A 16,439-nucleotide genomic window follows, 5' to 3' on the forward strand; every position below is an offset into this window, starting at 1 on the left:
TGAAGTTCACTATACACCACTTGAAAAATTATGCCTCGCACTTGTGTGGGCCATAAAGAAGCTAAGGCATTACATGCTTGATCACACAGTCCATGTGGTGTCTCAAATGGATCCTCTCAAATACCTCTTTGAGAAATCCACACTTAATGGAAGAATATCAAGATGGATAGTCACCTTGGCTCAATTCGACCTAAGGTTTATACCTCAAAAGTCTATCAAGGGATCCGCCGTTTCTGACTTCTTAGTTGACTTTCCACTTGAAGACTCGACGCCAGTACAAGAAAATGAGTTCCCAGACGAAGACTTGCAAGTCCCTGAGGACGACACTTGGGTACTATACTTTGATGGTGCATCCAATCAAAAGGGATATGGCGCAGGAGTCTTATTAGTGTCACCTAATGAAGAGCATATCCCTCCATAAAACTTGACTTCGACATCACCAACAATGCTATAGAATATGAAGCATGCGTGGTAGGCCTCGAAACAACAATGGCACCCGAAGTAAAAAAGGTTCGAATATTCGGAGACTCGTCCCTTATCATCAACCAGATTTTCATGAGATGGAAGGTGAGGAGTGAAAGTCTAGATCCATACCAAACCTACTTGGAAACTCTCACAAATCAACTCGAAAAGGTAAAATATACATACCTACCAAGAGAGGAAAATCTAGTCGCCGATGCCTTAGCAAGACTAGCCTCAATGGTTATGATTCCTAAGGAAGTCGGGAAAACGCCTCTAACCATAGAGAAAAGACATGAGCCTGCCTATGTTCAAGCTCTTGAGGATGAGGGAGAAGTCCAGGAGGACGAAGAAGAACCATGGTACACAAACATTCTCAACTATGTCACCAAAGGGGAATATCCACCTAATACTGACAAAAGAGCAAAACACGCTTTGAGACTCTTAGCCTCAAAGTTCGTACTTATAGATGGTGAACTTCATAAAAGAGTACCTAAAGGTAGAGCTATCATATGCGTAGGCAAAAAGGAGGCTCAAAAGACAATGAGAATTATCCACGAAGGAACATGTGGAACACACATAAATGGTAAAATGCTAGTCTAGAAGGTCATGCGCCAAGGCTATTATTGGACTATGGTGGAGAATTATCCTTCCATCCTTGAAGTTTATTCTAAATTCAATCCTTGAGGTCCCTAAAGACGTTCTTCTTTGATCTTCCAACTATGGTGGGGATGCCAAGATACTTGTTGTGTTCATCAACTCTTCTCATACCCAAAAGATCAATCAACTCACATTGATTTGTCTCAGTTACCCCTTTGCTAAAAGAAACGTCCGATTTTTAATAATTAATTTTCTGTCCGGAAGAAGCTTCATACAAGTTGAGAATATCAACTATCTATGTGCATTCCTCTCAGTTGGCTCTAGCAAAGAGTAGACTACATTTGCGAAAAATAAGTGAGAAATTTTCGGCCCCTGTCTACTAGCTTTCACACCATGTAGAGATCTTCCCTCAACTGCTTTTTTAATCAAGCTTGAGAAGGCATCAGCAATTATAATAAACAGATAAGAGGAGAGAGGGTCTCCTTGTCACAGACCTCGAGTTGGAACAACCTTTCAGCAAACCCCACCATTGATAATGAAAGAGTAGGACACTGTCGACACGCACCTCATAATCTTCTTATCAACCCAGGGAGCCGCAAACCCCATTCTTAACATTAGATTTTCCAAGAAAATCCACTCAACTGTGTCGTATTCCTTGCTCATGTCGAGTTTGGGAGCTATCGCCATTTACGGCTCCTACTTCGCTTCTTCATGGAGTGAAAGAGCTCTAAAGCAATTAAAGCATTATCTGTAACACCTTCCCAAAATGAAAGCACTTTGATTTTTCAGATATTACTCTAGGAATGATTGATTTTAATCTCATAACAATTTCCTTAGACACCATTTTATAAATTACATTACGCAGAGCTATGGGTCTAAATTCTGACATGGAAGTAGGGGACTGAACCTTCGGAATAAGGGCAATATTTGTGTTATTAATTGAAGCTGGAGAGCAATTGCCCTTCAAAGTATTACAGACATAGGCTGCAATATTGCCCCAACAATGTGCCAAAATTTCTGATAGAAAGTTGCATGGACACCATCGGGGCCTGGAGCTTTACATAGGTGCATCTCACTGATCACCGCAAACAGATCAGCCTTCGTGAAAGGTTTGAGAAGAAACTCATTGTCCTCGGCTGTTATTACCTCACAAACAGCCGCTAGTTCCTCATTACATGCTTTACTTGAGAGCCCGAAAGTCGAGAAAAGGGCACTATAAAAGTGTTGCACAATATCTTCAAAATCATCTTCATCAGCGCACCACTTTCCATCTTTATCGAACAAACCTTTAATCTCATTTCTTTTTCTCCTCTAGGACGCTTTGTGATGAAATTACTGTGTATTACGGTCTCCGTCCTTGATCTCTGAAACTCTTGAACGAAGGTACCAATAGGCCTCTTGCTTCTCATGAAGATCATCAAGTTTCTTTTCAAGTGAGGAAATTAGTTCAACAGTCGAACTATTTAATCCTCACCCTGTGCTTCACGAAGTAGTTTCTCAGTATCATCAATTCTCTTTTCCAGATCATCGAACTTTATCTCACTCCACCCTTTAAGAGCTCTGACCATGTACTCCATCCTGCACTCCATAAGTCCACCATCCAAATCATCCCACGCCTTTTTCACCACAGCTTCACACGAACTATCAAGCAGCCATGCTGTTTCAAATCTGACATTCTTCCTTCATTTCTTTTTTCTTTTCTTCACCCTCTTAATGTGAATCAAGATCGGTGAATGATCCGACTTATATCTCACCAAATGTTCCACCCAAAAATCAGGAAAAGTTGAGCACAGCTCTACATTGCCACAAAATCTATCCAAGCGTTCTTGCACTACCGTTTCTTCCGACACCCCTCTTTCCCAAGTGTAGCAATTTCCTGTATAACCAAGATCACGAATCTGACAAATATCCAAGGCCTCATGAAAATCAGAGATGGCTCTACGATCACTATCAGCACCCCCCTCTTTCTCGTCGTAGGATAAAATTTCATTGAAATCTCCCCCCACAAGCAAAGGACCACTGAATTAGTCACACAAGGTCTTTAAAAGACCCCAGGTGATGAATTTATTGGAAGTATCAGGCCATCCATTAATTCCCACCAAACGCCAAACTTTGCCACACGAACTGGTTACATCTCCACATATGTGGTTTTGAGAGAAAGAAACAAGAGAGAAATTCACAGTATCACTATTCCAATAAAGGCATAAACCTCCCGAGAAATCCTGACTACTAACTCCTATAACACAATCAAATCCTAACCTTGTTTTTTTATTTTTAGCAGCAACATTGCTAATTTTTATTTCAGACAGAAATACAAGATCAGGGGCATAAAACGAGCACCACTTTCGAAGTGCCTTAACTGCACGGGGGTTGCCAAATCCCTGGCAGTTTCAGCATTAGGTACTCACTACAAGAATTAGGCCGATTTCCGATGGAAAAAATCTGTCGGAATCATTGGAAATTCCGTTGAAAAGGGCGTTTCCGACGAAATTTCCGTCGGAAACCTAGTTTTCGACGGATTTTTTTCCGTCGGCGGTTTTTTGACTTTTATCAAAAGTCCGTCGCAAAATTCCGACGGAATATTCCGTCGGAAATTTTATTAAAAAAAAGCCCCTACCCCCACCACCAGCCCACACCCACCCACCCACCTTACCACCAGCCCACCCCTGCCCAGATCCACATTACAATTCCAACCACAAAAATCCGAAACATATATTACAAAAATCCGAAACAAAAATTAAAAAAAAAAAACCTGAATAACAATTTCATTACAATTGGCGGTTGTTGATGCGGTGGTTGTTGTTGGCTGGTTGTGCAGCAGTTGGGGAGCAGCGATTTGTGGTGGCTGAGCTCGCAGGAGGTGCGCGTGGGGGCGCAACTGCTGGTGGCGTTCGTTTATTGGTGTTGCGGTGAGTGCTGGTGAAGCAAAGACAGAGGAGAGGGACGTAGGCTAGGGTTATGGGCGTAGAAGAGGGGAGAAGAAGAAGGAAGGAGAAGGAGGAGAGGAGATCAGAAAGCATAGAGGAAGAGGAGATCAGAGAGCAGAGAGCAGAGAGGAAGCTGTAAATTCCGAGGGGAAAAAATCCGTCGGAAAAAATAAGACAAAAAAAATAAAAATAAAAAATCCGTCGGAATATTTTCGAGGGATTTTCCGTCGGAATTTACCTTTTCCGTCGGAAATGTCGAATTTTCCGATGGAATTTAAGTCCATCGGAACATTTCCGTCGAAATCTGGCCTATTTCTGTAGTGTACTCATGGCTCTTCACGGTCAGCAGCATAGCTTTTTGGTCTTTTCATTAGGGAGCCTCGTAGATATGGACCATATCTATACACTACCTCAGACTTTTCTGAGTTTTCATCATTTACAGCAAGACAATCTTGTTCAACCTGATCAAGACAACCACAATAGTAACAAAACTCTATCAATCGTTCATATTTTATTCCCACCCAATTCGAAGCATTCGACCCCGTAGCAATTCGAATACCCTTTCTCAAGGGTTTTTCAATGTCCAGAAGTACTTTCACTCCATTATTTTGCCCCAGCCTATTGAATCAGAGTCGTCAAACTCAAGGAAGCCACCCATAGATTCCCCTATAGTTCGAGCCATTGTACTACTTCTATATTTCTTCGATTTAGCTCAAGTCAAAATTGACTTTGATCACAGTCATGTTTATTGCCATCAATTCTGTTACACATTTTTAATTCAAACCGGTCATTTTAATTAGGTTTTGTAGTAGTAAGGCAAATCCGTTACAATCTTTAACCAAAACTTCCAATTTCAAACATAGTTCGAGTCACTCAAACTTCAACAAATAACTCGAGTTTTAGCAAATCTATATTTTCCATCTCCGTAATTTAAAAACGCAACAAATAAAAAGTAACGAGGTCGCAAAGCAACCCCAAAAACATCAAATAACGGTGAACGGGCCCCGCACGCCCTCACTTTCCTAGAACCCCACCACTTGTTCAAACTTAAAAACACCAAAACCTCAGCACGTGCATTACCCACCGTAATTTGGGGATAATACTTCCCCCCTTCAATGGCAATTTCGTAAATACTCCCCAACTCCAATCCCATTTCCTAAACCCTACTCATTTTTTACCTCTATCCTTCCCTCATTCTCTCTCCGCTCACAAAACCACAATCTCTCTCCTCATTCACTCCTTTCTCTCTCTAAAATCCAAAATACCAACCCCGGTTTTCCGATAGAGAAGTGGTTTTCCGGCCACTGGTAAAATGACGGGAACAAGGATGCCAACATGGAGAGAAAGAGAAAATAATAAGAAGAGAGAAAGACGACGTCGTGCGATTGCTGCTAAGATCTACTCAGGGCTTCGTATGTACGGTAATTATAAACTCCCTAAACATTGTGATAATAATGAAGTTCTTAAAGCTCTCGCGAGAGAAGCTGGTTGGGTTGTCGAAGAAGACGGTACTACTTGTCGTAAGGTAATATTTTTTTTTTTTTTTAGATTTTGTGTCAATTTAATGTTATGGTCTCCGGAAAATCGTGAAATTTTCCGGATTTAATTGAACCTATTGAACCCATACTTGATCCCGATAAATAACGTAAATTCCCGGGATTAATTGACACTGTTGTCTATTGAACCCATACTTGATCCGTCCCTAAAATGTAAAATTCGGGGTTTAGTTTAGTTGAACCTACTGAACCCATACTTGATCCGCCCCTGGTTCGTGTCTCTGGCAGTGGCAGACATTTTAACCGGGGCGGAAATTGTAGAATTCACAAATTTTGATCTGTATGGATAATCATTGTTTTTTTTTTTTTTTATGGATGATTAATCTTTTTATTTTTTTGGGTTAAAATTGGATGGAATTTGAGTTGGGGAAATGGCGTACGGAAAAAGGTGGATGAGTACAGAGCAATGTCTAGAAGTGTCTGCGCTTTTGTACTCGTATTACCCAGCAATGGATCTAAATTTTCAGGAGAGATTATTTTGTGTCATTAGTTTGACATAATTACCCTTGGTGAATAAGCTTTAAATGTCGTGTAGTTTTGTGTATGATTGTGAAGGGTAGAATTGTCATGTTAAGTATAATTCCGCCATTGCTGACGGAAAAAAAGGGCAGAAAGCGAATCAGAACCTGATGGTAATTTATTCTATAATTCAGAGTCGTAACTGTCTGTTAGTCTCATGTGAACTTTGTCCCTCTGTCTTCATTATTTTCTCGGGAGTCCAAATTTTTTCGGAGTATTTTTTATTTTTGTCGCATAATTTGCCATTTTGGCCCTTGTAGAATTACATTTATTGATTTCTGGCAACATTTAAATGTGTTGATGTCTTGGTTCAATACTTTATCCATCTTTAAATGTAATATAGAGAGAGTGTGTCGATTTGAAAGATAATAACTTTAATTATTGATTACGTGATAATGTAAGATGGATAATATTCTAACTTCCGATGCTTTGTAACTGGCTACTTCTATTATATTTAGTGGTTAATTCCGTAACAAATTTAATAAAATGTATTCGAACTAATATAATTATACTCTCAATTAGTTAACTCCTCACTTGTACTAGCAAAATGAGTCCAAATAAGGTTTGAGAAAGTACTCTTAGACAAAATTAGGTAAACTAATGTTATCATTTTCCATATTTTTTTCTTAACTAAACTCTGGCTGATATAATCCTATCACCCCTTATATTCATTTCCGTAACTTAACTCTCTACTGATGTGCCCCTTATGTTTTTATTACTGATATAATCCATTCGTTCCTTATTATCTGTCCATTGTGGTCGTTCTTAAAATATTATCTCATATTAGTTAACGGACCATGATTAGTTAACTCCTTAATCAACGTAAGGTGGGGGATAAATTTAGTGCATTGAGAGGGTAAAATTTAAGGTAAAAAAGCGAGATTCCCGGGAAAAAGCTTTTGGAAACACGAGCATGGGCATGCGTGGAGGAGAGAGAAAGAGAGTATTGTGGGGTTGATAGGGAACGTGACTCGTGATGACACACCTGTGGGCAGTGGGACCCACTTTTTATTGTGCTTGTTTTATTTCTCTTTTTGTTCGTTTTGGTCAAGGTGAGGGCCCGATTTTGCTTCATTTTTCTTGGATTTGTTTTAATTGGTGGAAATATTGGGGTTTTTTGTTTTCATTATTTTATGTTATCACTAATGATAATATAAGCTGGACTATTATGCCGTGTTTATTACGTTTTCAGGAGGTAAAGGAGTTTTGTATTAGTTGATTTTTGACTTTTTTGGGGTATGGATGTTTTGTCTGAAATTATATGAAGCAATTTTAACTGAATTCAAATGTACTGTGTATGTATCCTAATTTCATAATATGGTACTCTTTCCGTTTATTTGAGTTTGTCCTATCTGGAATACTCAATTTTGAGATGAAGAAAATTTGACTATGATTCCTGTTAAATTTGTCGTAATGTTTATTATCAAATTAATTTTTCCAAAAATGTATATGTAGATTAAAGTTTTTTTTTTTTTTTCATAGATGTGTATTGAAAATAAAGTTAAATGGGACAAACATCGAATATATAGAGAGTATATTGTTGAGAATACGTGTAGGGCAAAATTAAAACTTGTTTTTATTATTTCTACTCTTGGTTTTTTGAGGGCTATGTTTAGCAATTTAACTATGAGCTAGACATAGCTAATGGTTAAAATAGTGGTTGGAATGTCTTTTGATTTGAAGTGGGTGGTCCGGTGATGATATTAACTAGATTAGTTGGTATAGTTTCAAGGGGAGGGGATGGAGATGGAGACTTGATTGAAATTACATTTCAAGGTATAGTTAGGATGATGAAATCTACGATAGTTTGTTAGAAAAATACATGATAAAATAGCGATGTCCATTTGCTATGTGTGGCTAAGCCTTAGGAACACGAGGGGAAAATGACGGTGGTGGGACAATGGGGCTACAACCCCATTTTGGAGGTTTTGGACCATGGAGGAGACAACTTGAGTGTAGAGACCCACATTGGGTCCTATACATGGGATTATGATGTTTATTGGTTAAAAGACAAAAGCTCATGGTCAATATTTGGTCATAATTTTGAATGGTCTGGCACCTTCTGCTTTCTTTTGTGAACATTTATCTAAAGAGGAATTGAATTGTCAAAGGAACTAAACACAATGAATCTATTTGCCTTTCCCATCATGAGTAAATTCAACTCCTAAACATGATGATTTTGTAAGGCATGAACAGTGAATCCCAACCTAATTAATTATGCTGAAAATTTTGAGATATCTCTTTATTATGTTCCGTGTGTGAGCCCGGTTGTGTGTAAATATACAATTTGACCTCTGTAGCACACACATTTGCACCTACACTTTAGAACATGATGACCTGTGAGGCTGTGAATAATTGCACCTGCATCTGAGAACATGCTCTCTAGCTAACAAACTGCTATGTCATCTGGTGTAGGCTGTTTCTCAAAAAGTATGAAACACCTAATGACCTAAAGTTGTGTATATAAGTTCTCTGATCTGACTGATACACAGCAGATTGTAATCCTTTATTTCAATCTATGTCCTATGTGATGTTCTGAGATGTATGAGAATTGTGCTCCTACCCTGCTGCCACTTTTTATTCCTGTTGGTTTTTTGCTCATAGAAGGCATTTTTTTCTTTCAGGGATGCAGACCCTTGGAGTCCATGGATATTATTGGTGGCTCTGCATCAGTAAGTCCATGCTCATCGTACCCAGTCAGTCCTCGAGCTGGTGCATCCTATAACCCAAGTCCTGCTTCCTCCTCTTTCCCAAGTCCTGCTCGTTCATACTTTGCTCCTAATGCCAATGGCACTGCTGATCCTAATTCCCTCATTCCATGGCTGAAAAACCTGTCTTCGTCTGGCTCTTCATCTGCATCTCCAAAGCTTCCTTATTTATATGGCCCTGGTGGCTCAATAAGTGCCCCTGTGACACCTCCATTGAGCTCACCAACCTGCAGAACTCCTAGAACCAAGACTAACGACTGGGATGATAATAATGTTGCCCCACCATGGGCCAATCCACAGAACTACTCTTTACCTTCTTCGACACCACATAGCCCTGGCCGCCAAAGCTTTCCTGAACCTGGATGGCTTGCGAATATCCAAATTCCAAATGGTGCGCCCACATCTCCAACATTTAGTCTTGTATCCTCCAACCCATTTGCCTCAAGAGATATGGTGATGGCTGCAGACGGGGGTTCAAGGATGTGGACCCCAGGTCAGAGTGGGACGTGTTCCCCTATTGTTGCTACTGGGTCTGATCGTACATCAGATGTTCCCATGCCAGACGGAATGGCAGCTGAGTTTGCATTCGGTAATGGAATGACAGGAGGCTTGGTTAAGGCGTGGGAAGGAGAGATCATTCATGAAGACTGTGTTCCTGATGATCTTGAACTCACTCTTGGAAGCTCAAGAACAAGGTGATCACATTGTACAAACAGACTAGTTCTGCGACATAATTAGAGGTCAGGAGGTCATCTGCTTCCGCGTTCCCTGTCCAAGAGTCCCTAAAATTTGTCCCTGTGCTTGGTTGATTGCATTTTCTGGGATGACAAATGATTTGGTTTACTGGAAAAAAACAGGAATTTCTCCCTGCTACCTTGAGGAGAAGATGAGCAGGGTGAACATGGATAGTTTTGTAATGCGGGTGGTTTATTTAATTCGTTTATTTTTCCTTTTTAGACCTGGTTAATTTTCCAAAATTTGGGGAAGAAGGGAAAAGAAAAAAATCACAATACCTATAGGCTATACAGCATTATTAATTTTGATTTGTTTGAAGACTGGATTTGTGATTTATGAGCTATTAATACTAGATTAGAGATTGGTTTGTGTAGTCCTGAATTGCTAGAGCTCTTTTTGCATTCTTCGTATCTGTGACTTCAGGCTGCTATGGCCTTCTTTACAGCATCGTGCTACAAACAACCTTCGCATCCAAGCAAACATGATAGATGATACTCCCTCTATTACTAAATAATATGCTGCACTTGCTTAAGATCATTTTGAAGGAACAGCTATAATTACAACTTTGTATCATCTTAAATATTACTCCATTCTTCGTCACTATCATACTAATTAGAGTGAATATAGGTACTTATGAAAAAGGAAAAAATAAATTACTTATGAAAATCAAAAAGTTTGGTACCAGAGTGTTGTATTATTGTCTATAAATCATCATTACTGTTTGAAAATTTATAATAGCCACTCGAACAACTAACTATGATTAGAATGAATCCACATTAGTAAGCACTTTGAGCAATCTATGTACATACTCAACAAAACGTGTTATCTTATGTACAATACTGCTCTGAATGGTGAATATACAATTATATCATTCGTGGAGTTGCTTATGCTTCAATATGACTCGAAAGGGCTCGATTCATCTCTTCGTTTGAATCATCGACATTTATCAATTATCATCACCCTTATCAAATAGACTACTCTCATTTCCATCATATCATCCAAACGAATATTAATGAAGCGAATGCCCTCGATTAGTAGTTGAGATCATACGTCCCATCTATGTCTGATGTCTCGGCAATCATCAAACGCCCCTCTCTTTTCTGATTTTGACACATCAACAAACTTAATAAGAAATGAGAAATGGTCTGTTAAACAGATGATGTGGCAAAATTAGAGGTTAAAACATACGATTTGACATAGAATGAGACAGATGATCCAGCACACTGATTGATTAATTGCCAGGTTTCTGATACAGATCTGCCAGAGCTTGATAGAGAATATATGCAGTCGGAGGACTGTTTAATGAACCCAGCAAAATATCTGAAGCACTAACAAACTGACTCCCATAAAATCGACCATTTTCCCCTGTCCTAGTGGTAAAAATATTTCCTTCCAGTGAACATAAGAAATGCACCTGAACAAAGATTTTATAATAAGACGTATACAACAGGACATGACCACAGGAGCCAAAAAACAGAAAACAGAAACAAGTTTCTAGATAAGTTACTTAAAACGAAAAACTGCAGATGTTGAATACGCTAGAAAAACAATGATTTTATCAAATCCAGTATCAATAGACCATGTTGAGTTTTCAATAATGAACGAGGGATGATGTAAATCTGCATCAAGCAGATCATACAGAATAATCTGAGGCAGTTGTATATGGCAGCCAAAAACCATTCTACTGTTTTGAACCCAATTAAGTCTCACACTGCTGAACTACTAGATTGTTACATTTTTCATAGTTTCTAGCAATCAGCTAGTTGATTATTTCCACAAGGCATACTTTGCACATATAAAAGCTTTAATTAGTTGGCCATGCTGGCACGCTATCATCAACTTATAACAATAATAATACTCCACATTTAAAAATAAATAAATAAATAAATAAAAACAAAAACTAAAACTCCGTAAGATTTAACCTAGATATCCGAAACTGCATACAGATAAAACACAAGTGAATCAGTAAAACTAATTTAAGTTCAGTAAGGTGAAGGGAAAATGATATCGATGTTAAAAGTAAGCCCATAGGAGCCTGTACGATATTGGTCTTGAGATACGGTGTACAGGTGAGTACTAGATATTTATCTGGAATCTGGACTTTAATTCTTGTTGATTAGGTGGTAGTATGTGACAAGTTATTTTGAAGTTGAAGGTAACAAATTCTTCAAGCAGATTTGTTTCTCAAGATGCACGTCCAGCTAGTTTTTTAGTTACTGGATATGTATTCCTATCATACAAGTTGCGTTTTAAGGATAGATTACCTTTGCCAAACTTTCGATTCTAAAATTAAGTTGGTATGGATGATTACAGTGACAGCCTTCTTTATCTAGATATAACCTACCAATAAACTCCTCTAGCCCAACCGCCCCAGTCCCCCTCAAAGAAAATCAAATGCTTGCCACCGAAATGGGAGTGGACGCACCAACCACAGCTCCATTGCCTGATAACAGCATATTATGAATTTATGGCATACACAAACAGTACATCCATAAATCCATAATAATCTTTAAGAACAAGCACATGCTTTAGGAAATCTAACAGAAAGTACCTTTGATGCAACTATAGGTATAACAAGCACTGTAGCCACCAATGCCAGCCCGAACATCAGCCCCAATGGTCCTTCCAGCAGTGCCTATAGCTCCACTCATTCCAGCTCCGACTGAAATATGCCCACTGGCACTAAACGTGTTCAGAGCATCAGCTGTTCTTAGCACAATTATGAAGTCTGTCAATTCACCTCCAGCCTGAATAGTGAATACAGTATAATCCACAATTATTTAAGGAAAAACATTGTGACCCTGATTTACAAAATTAAAGCCATAACTAGTCCTACTATAAACTACGTAAGTGCATCAAAAGTCAAAATAAAGTGTTATGCAACTTCTGTATCTTCTTACGAACCATCACACATTCATTCCGGTGCTGTTCACCAGGCTTTTTTGGATTGCAGAGTTAGAATTCAAACACTACAATTACACCTTCATTTACTGATAATTTTATTTTTATTTTTTTATTTTTTATATATCTATGGTCTTACAAAGCTTACAACCAAGCTATGCTCAAAGTTTGAATATCAAATACATCTTTTTTTAAATCAGTCTCTCTACATAAGCAATAAGAAGTAAAAACTAAAAAAGCAAGGTAAAACATAAGATCAACAGCATGCAAATTTCAAGATAAGATGCTAACCTGAGCTCCCCAACTTACACCAAATGATGACATTGCTGATGGAGGAGACCATGAACCGTCTTCCCTACGTGCAACTACAAGTCCTGTACCAATGTTGTAGCTCATCATGACCCCAACTTTCACAACAGTAAGTATTGCTAGGCCTTTTGCTTGCTTCAAGATGACACTTGGAATTGCCTTCTCTACTTTCAGAGCACCCACCTGAGCAGCAATATCATGAATGTGGTTTAACGTGATGGAGTTAGGAGATGTATGTACTGAATTATCCAGTAAATATATTAAGTACAGTTATATGATACTTCGTATATGTTACTCAGAGGATATCACAGAGATGAAAGTTGTGCAGGAAGGCAGAAACAGATTAAGTGGAAGCCCTCACTTATGCTGTAAGATGCCACAACATAAATGGTATTAAAACTACTCCATCCATTTGGGACCCATGATTCTCGAGGCAAGTTTGACTATTTATTAGTAGTATTCTTTATACATATTGAGAGCAGATTGCAAGAGAAATGATATCACGAACGAAATTTTTGAGATGAATCTGATGGCAATATAAGAAAATCTCAAATATATACAATAAAAATGAACTATCCAGTGTGTTTATAATCTTTACATACAGTACACTTGCATAAGATATGATACTTCGAAGAATTCACAGTAGTAAAATCATGCACAGGGGTAATTATCAAGCCCTCACTTAGGTGTCTCAGTACAAATGATGATTAATCTACCCCATCCATTTTATTCTATAAGGAATGCACAGTTTTCAAGCTTGAACTTTGACAATTGATCAATTTTAATGCATATAGAAAATTTGATGGAAATAATCTCATGAAAGTACTTTTAAATTAAATTTAATGGAATAATAAGAACCTATAAAAAGATGTACATGCCTTGTAAAACGAAATTGAGAGAGTATATTCAAGACTTAGTGGCAATCAATCAAGAAACAGATCTATAAGCGTTAAGTAATTTAATAACAGACTCAGAAATACATGATTACCTTACTACAGTATCCACGAATTGCGTTTGTTGCCTTATATATCTCATGCTCCATTGAATCGCCCCAAGGAAAATTCAGCCATGACCTCAAGGTACTAAGGTCTGTCACATCATGGATTGGCAACTGAGCAGCACGACTTACGCGATCCATCAAATATGGTTTAACTGATTCTAGGCGCACCCAGCATACATCACAGACACGTTGTGGATCAGGAAGATGGAACCTTGCAGGTAACAAGCTCCTACCTTTAGTGCAGTCACCATAAAAAACACCTCCACAAAACCAGCAATGATGCCTTGAACACATGATTGGATGAAACCTAAGACCACACAACATACAAGCAGAAGCAGAACTGCCAGGCAACCACTTAGGAGGGTCCAACTCTATTATTTTATTCATGACAACAAGATTAGCCTCTGTAAGGGTCGCAGCTACATCTTTCCATGCTTACTCCAGTAGGTGGCCAGAAACACATGAAAAGTTGAACCTCTGCAAGCCACTAGATGCCGAAGAGCCAACCTTTTCTCTTCCAGCAAGTAATAGTTCAGCAACCACATCCCACATTGTCAAGTCTTTATCATCATCCAACCAACAATCTTTCTCCTGATAGTAGCCTCCATTTGAGGGTAATCCATGCATCCACTCTTCATGCTCGATTTCCGACATTGGGGGTATTGAAATAGGGATCCACTCTCCAGTTTCTTCAACAAGTGTGGCATCATAATCAAAGTATTTTGGCTGTTTAGTGACAATTATCATCTTCAGTAGGAATGACAAGCATATAGTCAATGTAACCAACTAGTTCAGTGGATACTTTGTTCATAATGACACAGGGCTTGTTTGAAGTATACATATAACTTTTACCTTTACAATCAATAACTTTTTAATAATAAGATTTTGTTAAATGTAACTGCATTTCTTCACCACATCATGCAAGAACATACAACAATGCAGCATCTGATGGCAAACAAGTCACACAAACAAGGAGGATGAACATACACATATATAACTTGTGAGAAAGAATTACTAGCCACATCATACTGCACCTACACCCCCAATCCCCTAGTTACAACCTCCATATTTTAGTGATAAAGACATTGCATTAGTATAAAATCCCCAAATTTCCTCAAATAATTACCTATGTAAGATGGAGTCTGCAGTTCAACCCAAGTATTTGTGCTACATACCCAATACTATGATTTATCTTGGACCATAAACATTTAAAATTTTCATAACTGCACAAGTTGATACTTCCAAAATACAATATATACTCATGTCAGATAACTTTACCCGAGTTCCAAGTCTGAACAACATGCTGAATTACCCCTTTTCAAAGAGCACAATTTGTAATTTGTTAATTGCATATTTGTAATTTATCTCATAGCATATCACACTGCCAACGAACAAACAGAAGAGCATAATAAGTAAAACTTAGCTCACATCTTAGCTACAGTTCCTACTTGCTAGAATTCAGACTATCCTGTCCTCCAAAATGTTAAAAGTCACTGTCCTGAAAGGGCTCTCGCCGAGTGCTCTTCTCAGTTCACTTACCAAGCTTGCCAGTAGCACCTGTCTACTGCTCGCGCTCATTATCCTCACCGTTCTCTCCACAGGGTATCCCCTCCTAGTATGCACAGACCTACAGAACACCCTAATGGGGCAACCCCCACCCTGTCCCCACCTCCAGCTCCGGTTTCTGTCACCTCTTCCAATTGGCAAACCTATGGAGCACCCTAATGGGCAAACCCCAATATGTCACAGACCTACAGAACACCCAAATGGGAATGATGGGAATGGGTAATTCCCCACCCCAACCCCACCTCCGGCCTCAGACCCGGTTCCTATCCACCTCTTCCTATTGACAAACCTATGGAGCACCCTAATGGACAACCCCCATTATGCCACAGACCTAAAGAACACCCAAATGGGAATGGGTGATCCCCCACCCCAACCCGACCTCCGGCCTCGGCCCCGGTTCCTGTCCACCTCTTCCTATTGACAAACTTATGGAGCACCCTAATGGGCAAACTCCCACCCCCAGTTTTATTTCCTCTTCCAATTGATCAGAACCGAGGCTAGCCTTGCTATACAAGCAGCTTGCAATTCTATGTTAAGTTCCATTAATTGAGCATCAATTTGCAAAGATACACATCTTAATTCCTTAAATTTACAGATCATGATCATATTTTCAACAACTTAAATTGATTTTGACAATGAAATTCATCCAAATATGTAGGGCAAGTAAACCATTTATAATAGCCAATTTCTTATACATGTAAGCAATTTAACAATCTAGCATATAGAAACAGACCAATAATTAGGAAAAACATACTGTACTAAATATTCATATTAAAACAAAATTTTAAAGTGGTAAAAGTTTAGACAATTGAGAAGCAGAATTAGGGAAACAAAAGGCATGGATTTTAATAAATTTATCGTACCTTTGTAAATTCCAAAAGATGGGTTTTTGAAATTATCCGGTTGAGGACATTCGGGATTTCTAATAGGCTGTTACCGTTGTAATTTATAATTCAATTGCATTTGTTTGGTTATATTGACTAACACAATCACCGTAACAGGACACGCAGTGTAACAAATAACAAAAAAAAAAAGTAAGGCCTTGTTTAGTTCATTTTATTTTTATTTATATGAATTTATCTGATGTGGTTTGATCTGATCTGATCTTATCTGATCTTATTGTTTGATTTGATCAAATTTTGACTTTAAGTGTACGATA

The 16,439-nt window shown here is 38.5% G+C and overlaps 1 protein-coding gene and 1 pseudogene across 1 annotated transcript; one reads left to right on the forward strand and one right to left on the reverse strand.

Moving 5' to 3' along the window:
- Positions 1-5,105: 5,105 nt before the first annotated feature.
- LOC110736467 (BES1/BZR1 homolog protein 4-like) lies at positions 5,106-9,885 on the forward strand. Its single transcript, XM_021916688.1, has 2 exons — positions 5,106-5,511; positions 8,686-9,885. Exons 1-2 carry the CDS (start codon positions 5,299-5,301, stop codon positions 9,466-9,468), a joined length of 996 nt encoding a protein of 331 aa, XP_021772380.1. The 5' UTR covers positions 5,106-5,298; the 3' UTR covers positions 9,469-9,885.
- Positions 9,886-10,193: 308 nt separating this feature from the next.
- LOC110736459 lies at positions 10,194-16,114 on the reverse strand (annotated as a pseudogene).
- Between the last annotated feature and the right edge of the window lie 325 nt (positions 16,115-16,439).

This window comes from Chenopodium quinoa, unplaced genomic scaffold, assembly GCF_001683475.1.
Source record: "Chenopodium quinoa cultivar QQ74 unplaced genomic scaffold, ASM168347v1, whole genome shotgun sequence".
In the NCBI taxonomy this organism is placed as follows: domain Eukaryota; kingdom Viridiplantae; phylum Streptophyta; class Magnoliopsida; order Caryophyllales; family Amaranthaceae; genus Chenopodium; species Chenopodium quinoa.